The sequence below is a fragment of the Belonocnema kinseyi genome, chromosome 8 (assembly GCF_010883055.1).
Source record: "Belonocnema kinseyi isolate 2016_QV_RU_SX_M_011 chromosome 8, B_treatae_v1, whole genome shotgun sequence".
Lineage (NCBI taxonomy): Eukaryota > Metazoa > Arthropoda > Insecta > Hymenoptera > Cynipidae > Belonocnema > Belonocnema kinseyi.
Window position 1 is genome coordinate 140,715,811 of NC_046664.1, and position 7,466 is coordinate 140,723,276.

The window sequence follows — 7,466 nt, forward strand, 5'->3', positions numbered from 1 at the left end:
GCCAATTAGCACAAATGGTAAGTTCCGACAGTGCCTACAAGTGTGCCTACTGGCCGCTAGATGGCAATACCGGTTTCATATGTATACACCTGGTATATAATCGCTGAACAGACGAATTGATATGTAAGCTTTTTTGTCTTCATAACCGAAATGTTCTAAGTATAGCCTACTTCGTTACAACTGGACGAGATCCACTCCTAAAATTATCCAGGAAACACGAGATGATTGGCAAAAGATCATTTTAAGATAAATGCGAGGAGCAGCCGGCAGATAACCTTGGCTGGAATTTTAAACTTTGATGTGAGGAAAGTGCATTACTCCATCTAGATGCTTCATTTCTAAAAGCCGAATTAAAGAAATCAGAGGTTAAAAAGTTCCGCCAACAGCTACTGGACAAGAAAATGTACGCAAACTTTTACAGAAATGTAGAAAACGCGTCCTCGTCGAAGGAGAAACTTTAGCTGACCTCAGATCAACAGGGCTGAATCAAGGTAATGGGAGTTTTATTTTTCGCATGCTAAGACGACATCTTTTCCACCTTAGTATAATGTGACCGCATTTTATGCCAAGAAGGCATAATGTGGCATTAAGAGTGCTTTATTACCATGCTGTTCGCATTTAAGGAGTTGGACATGACCCTGGCCTGCCGAACTTTCCGAGGGAGATTGTATCTGCTTTTCAAAACGAGAAGTAGCAATTTATCTGGAATTACGAATTTCAGACAGCAGCTTTCCTTACACCCTCGAGGTCTGACATCGTTCTCCAAGACATTTAGAAGCTAACTATATTCGTAATAGAATTCTCGGGTCTGTCCGACTACAATATTACACAAATGTACACAAATATACGAATAAAGTAACTACCCTTGTGATCGGTGCTTTCGCAGGTGCGAAACTATCACTGGTTTTTAACCTTAAAGCCATATCCGCGTGCCATAAATGTGCCACTGCACTTGCTACATTTATGCAGAAAGCTGTTATCCTTAGTTCGCTTCATGTCCTCAGGAGAGACTAGGGTTTCGCTGACCTGTCCTTGTGATTTTCATCATGTCCACTGGCCACCTATCTCACGGTCGTGAGACGTGACCATAGGTGTGATTTGCCGCGGTTCTACTCGAAACCGGTGTCATTTTTAGATGGTAGTCGCTCCCAGTGGGACTCTTGCGATGGTTATTCAACCTTTATTATATATATCCTATATTCATAAATAGTAACATCATTTTTAACTTCACTTACACTGAATTACTCATAATCAAGAGTTCCAGAGCTTTTTTAAGACTGCTTTTTGTCATCTTCTGTGGTAAATTTTGAAAACGATCTGTCAAAAGAAGACAATGCCCCCATTCAATAGGACTGACATTAATTGCAATCACATTATTACCATCTCCAGTTTCTACATCAATCATAATTTCTTGTTCAGATATTTTGTTAAAATTGAAACGGCTGGTGTCAAATGGTTGAGAAATTGAACTAATATCTTCAGGTTTTCGTCTTTTTGAAGCTCTGTTAACATTTAGCTAAAATAATATAAAGATTAATAGTAACTAATTTATGAGTAGCACCCCTATACTGCATTTATGCAGACTTATTATTTTTCAATAAACTATTGGACGAGTATGATTAACAGGGATTCGAACGAAATTAAGGAGCATTAATGGATACTTACCAATTATTTCGATAAATTGAAAATAATTTGGCTAGAAAAATAAGCTCAGTATAAAAAAGTGCCAGAAAATAATAAGGCTACACAGACATAAAAATTATGTGGTACCAATACTTGATATAGAAACGAAGGAAGAGAAACTTAAAGAAACTTTCGTTAAATTCATTTTCGTTTCTTTCGGAATGAAACTTTAGAGAAACGTAATTTGCACTATGTGCCTCCGTTGCTGCATTCTTTTTTAGTGATTTTTCATACTCATCATAGTTTTCAGGTAAATTATATTGAATTTACAGAAACATTGGGAAAATATCCGAAAATACTCCTTTATTTCTTTTGAATCCCTGGTGATTAAGTTTATATTATTAATGTCAGAATTCTTGTCCACTTTTAACTTTGTAACCATCCCTGCTTAAAAACTCAGGTTCGGACTTGGATTTCTTCCTTGGGGTATGCAGGAGCCTGAAAACATCTTTAAATTGGGTCTTGTATAGGGTTTTAACAGAGATAAACTCGGTCTTAAGGGCCCAAAAAGAATTCATACGAGTTATAAATATGAGAATGTATAGGCTAACGGGCTCTAGCTGCATTTTACGAAGGTGGTTCTTCTCTTTATTTTTATATTCTATTTTACAGTTTTGTTGATTCTAAATAAATAATATCATTTAAAAGTTTCTTTAAAAAATCAAGGTTGACGATAAATAAAACTAATTTTTTATTGAAATTAGATCAAACTTAATCACGCTTAGAGCTTAAATATGACAGATATTCATTTTCCAGAAACTTCATATAGCAATTAAGTGCTCAACTTTCATTATATTGAAATTCGTAGTAAATATACTGATACGCTCGATTTTCAAAAGAAATTTTTCCATGACGCTGTCAATCATATCTTCAGAATGTAAAAATTCTACACCTCATAATGAAAAAAAAATTAACTTTTTTCAAAAGGGGCCAGGCGATGACATTTAATTTTGTCTAGAAACTTTCATGAGATACGCTGGGAACCATAATCAACCACAAAATCCCATATGCAAGCACCTTTTAATTAAAGTCGCTTCATCTACATGAATATGTGGCTTACAAGGAGAGATCGTCCATTATCAAATTTAGTTTAAGTTTACAATTTTTTGATGAAAGCTCATTACCTAAGTATTAATTTTCTAAGGCAGCAATATGCAACTTTTTGCTATTTTCGAGAAAATATAATTTGAAATACAAGCTATATACACTGCTACATATAACAGACTTTAAATTTTCCAGCAGCTCAGGCAGTAGCTCTTCGGTTTCATAGACGAAAGGTTGCGTATTCGATTCTCGCAGGCTACAATTTGATTTTTTATTCACTAAGATCTTTATAAATATAGTTCCCTTCAATAATCTTGTAAAAGTATGCTAATAATAATTTTTATAATGCCTTCTTTCAAGGAAAAAGTGAATTTGTTCAACTTCATCATATTTTTTGCAAAAGAAATTTATTTTCTATACTTGTTATTACTTTTGTTCGTAATGTTTGCCAATTAAATTTAAAATGATATGTATGAACGAGGTTCTTAATTATCTATTTTTTAGAAAAAGGATAAGTATTTTTTTAATCAAAGATATTTTTGATTCTTAAGGTACGAAACATTTATAGATAATAAATTTGTTTGCGAAAAACATAATAAAGTTAGAAAAATTCAGTTTTTCAGTGAAAGAAGGCATTATAAAAATTATTATTAGCAAAATTTTACAACATTATTAAAGGAAATTATATTTATAAATATTTTAAAAAATAAAGAATAAAAGTGTAGGCTTTGAAAACGTAACCTTTCGGCTATGAAGCCGAGGCACTACCGTCCGATTTAAAGTATGCTTCGCCAAATTTTATATGGCTTGTAGAGGATATTCCAAAGTCGATTTTCAAACCCTACTTTTTAAAAGAATGATGAGTATTTTTGGCATCAAAGATATTTTTGAGTCTTAAGGTACGAAACATTTATAGATAATAAATTCGTTTGCGAAATACACGATAAAGTTAAAAAAAATTCAGTTTTTCAGTAAAAAAGGCATAATAAAAATTATTATAAGCATAATTTAACAAGATTATTGAAGGAAGTTATATTTATAAACATGTTGAAATATAAAAAATAAAAACTTAGGCTGTAATAATGTAAAATGTAAACTAGAAACCCCGAACTCCAGAACCCAGAGACCCACCTCAAACCCACCAACAACAATTCCACAAACCCAAATACCTCACACCTGCGATTGTTGGTTTGGGGTTTGTACGTTTGTGGATATGGAGCATGTGAGTTTGGGGTCCGTGGGTTTGAGGTTGTTGGTTTGGGGTTTGTACTTTTGTGAATATGAAGTTTGGGGTTTGTGGATATAGAGCTTGTTTATTTGGAGTTTGTGGATTTGGAGCTTGTGATTTGGGGTTTGTTGGTTTGGAGCTTTTTGGTTTGTGGGTTTGTTGACACGGAGCTGGTGGGTTTTGAGCCTGTTGGTTTGGGGTTTGTGGGTTTGGGGCTTGTTAGTTTGAGGCTTGTTAATTTGGAGTTTGTAGTTTTGGGGATGAAATTTATGCAGAAACTCCAGGTTTTTAACCATGTTTTGAATTTTACTGCAAATTCTGACGTGCTTTTAACAATTAATAATAATCATTCTCTTGCGCCTTTTCATAGGAAAGGTAGACAAAAGTCCACTTTTTGTACTCTGATTGTTTAAACAATAATAATTTACATTTTGGGTAATAAACACCAACGTACAATTGTCTATAATTATCATGTTTTCAGGGGGTTCTTTATTGACATAGTCCCTTAATATAGCTATTTTATCCTGGACTAAGGAATCACTTCATTGATTATTTGAGTCAGGGGACTTTGGCATAAGGTGATTGGTGATTCTAAGTAAAAAAGAAAGAATTGACACGGATTGGGGCGAAATTATATTTTTCGAACGAGTGTGAATTTAAACGAATTTAAACGAATTCAGACGCATTTAAATGAATGACGGACAGAACTCAGATAAGAACAGGATGAAAGTTGGTTCTTATCTGGCGCTATTGGAATTAGACCCGGGTTTTGTCCCCGGTTTATACCCGGTCCTTGATCGGATTCTATCTGGATTAATGATTTTATCTCCGGCTTCTATATGGCTCTCATCCGAGACCATCAAGATTTGTATCCGGTTTGTAGTCGGGAATGCACCCGGTTTATACCCGGCACTTAACTGGGTTGTATATGGGGTCAGATTACATCTACCGGATTTCTACATAGGTCTTATATAGCCTTTTAAAACTTCTACCCGGTATTTAGATGATGTCTATCCGAAACGTATCCGGATCTTGTCCCCGATTTATACCTGACATTTGAACGGATTCTATCAGGATTAATATTTTTATCTCCGGCTTCTATATGGGACCTGTCCAGAATCTTTAAGGTTTCAACCCAGTTTGTATCAGGTTTTTCAAAATACTTCCATCCGCTACTTATCTGTTTTCTATCCGAAACGTGCCCGGATCTTGTCACCGGTTTGTACTCGGTATTTGACTGGAATCTATCTATTTGTACCCGGTTGCTACGTGAGTCCTATCCGGAACCTGTATCATCTGGTTTGTACTCGGGAACCTGTAAAATGTATATCCGGTTTATATCAGGAACGCAAAAATATGTACCCCTTTGTTATCGCTTCCTTGTTGTAACTTATCCGGATTATATGTGGGTCAGCCAAGAACTAAAAAAATTAATTTATCTTTAGTGAGAATTTTATAGAAATATGTACAATATTTCGATGATAAGTAATATCCACTAATAAGAGAAATAACATGTAAAGATAATTGAGAAATTGGTCATTAATCTACTTTAGTAAACGTTTTTATTAAATATTAGTTGTATTTTACTATTTGATTTAATACACTTTTTCTAACTTCTCACTAAATTTTCAGTCACATGTGACTAATAATAAGCCGAATTTCTTGACTAAATTAAATTACTTCCTTGTCTGTGTGACCGCTCAAATCGTTAGATTCAGAGATTGTAGTAAAGAGCTGAAAAATTTGGAATTGGCTATGTGCCTTGAAGACACCGACTAAGAACCGGGTAAAAAATTATATCCTTAATTTAATTCCTGGTTCCATTTGCCAGATAAGAACCGGGTAGAATCAGTTTGTCGATACACTTTCACTTAATAATTTACAAGTGACCATGTTCCTTGAAGAGACCGGATAGGAAACGGGTAGAAAAGTATAACGATATTTTAATTTCTGGTTCCATATGACATATGGGAACCATATAGAAACCACATAGGATCCGGGTAGAAATATAATTTTATATGATTATTATTTTCACTTTGTTTCCATTGACTAGATAAAAACCGGGTAGGGGCGGATACAATATTTAAACAACTTTTTCTTTATTACCATTTCCCGGATAAGGACCGGGTAGTACCAGATAGATGTCACCAAATTAAATTAAAGACCAAATAAAAACCGCATAGAACCGGGTAAGGGTCGAAAGGGTAAGTAACCGGTTCTTTTCCGGTTTTTATTGGATTTCAACCTGTCATTTTAAGCAGGGTCGTATATCAGAGTAGAGTATTACCACGGAGCTACGGGACAATATACTAAAAATTTACAATCAATTCTATATATCTCGCACGTTGGTTTTTCTGTTACGGATTAAGTTGTACAAATCAACACTTGCTGAAATTCGCCGTGACGAATTATGGCGAATTCGAGTGTGTACTTTGCTCTCACAAATTCAGAAGATTTGACCAAAGTTGAAGCGTTTGCGTGCTGACGCATTGACGTAAATTCGTGGAGTTCAAACTTTTGCACCGTATTTGTACATATAGAAAGATTCAAAATTTATATAACGTCTTCACAAATTTAAACGCATTGACGTACTGGTCCAATGTGTCATGGTCGCAAAGCGGGATTTGCGGGGTGCCTTAGTCTTTAAAATTCAATTCGTATTAACCCTGGCGGACCTCATAAAACGAAAAGAGCCTCTGCAAATTACCCTTAAACACCCCAATGAAACCCCCTTTGTTTCCTGTTTAAAAAACTAAAAACAGCAAGATCAACTTTGAAATTGTTGAAATGCGGATTCTACGTTAAAATTTCCATTCGAAACTCACGGAGTAATCGCAATACCTTTTTTTGTAGCGTTAACAACTTTCAAAAATAAAATACCTGTCATTTACATGGGCCGAAGGCGGCTTCAAGCGCATCTTCTGTTAGTAGCAGTTAATAAGCGTTCCGTCGGTAACTTCAAGAATTTTGTGTGGATGCTAGCGCCACGCAGTGGAAAACTCAAACAACAACGCTGCAATGCAAGTGAGAGAGAATTTTATTTTTAAACTTCGCGCTGGTGTGTGGGATCATTAAGTGTACTTTGTAGAGGCCCTTTTGGTTCCTAGGGTCCGCCAGGGAATACATTCCTTTTTACCCGTTCTGAGTTCTGATTTAACAATCAGCACAGCTCATTCTAGTCAGTTCACTTAACTGATTCAGTTAGTGAAATTCTTCACCTTGATTTTGTTCAATAAGTGATCAATCGCTTTTTGATTGCTATTTTCGTGACTGAATTAATTATAACATCTGCTTAAGTTGGCCCACTTAACTTTAAAATGATCTTTACGATGAAAATAATGATTTTGAAATTTAAAAAATTATTTTATGCTTATTTTTCGATTCCAAACAAATTTTTTTGTATCCGGCTGCCGCTCCGCGAACTGCTGTAGTGTAACTAATCATCTCGTACGCCTTATTTTGTCTGTTAATAATAATATTATTATATGAATGTATTTATTGAACATTTTTC

At 34.9% G+C, this 7,466-nt stretch overlaps 1 protein-coding gene across 5 annotated transcripts in view; it reads right to left on the bottom strand.

Moving 5' to 3' along the window:
- LOC117177680 (GDP-D-glucose phosphorylase 1) overlaps window positions 1-7,466 on the bottom strand; it is an 83,034-nt gene that overhangs the window by 2,047 nt on the left and 73,521 nt on the right. For 4 of the 5 annotated variants that reach the window (XM_033368511.1, XM_033368512.1, XM_033368509.1 and 1 more), the window contains exon 3: window positions 1,236-1,516. In XM_033368511.1, coding sequence (XP_033224402.1) covers window positions 1,236-1,516 — 281 coding nt within the window. Of the gene's footprint in view, window positions 1-1,235; window positions 1,517-6,397; window positions 6,477-7,466 lie in introns of those variants that run through there. The other variant, XM_033368513.1, reaches the window with a different exon arrangement.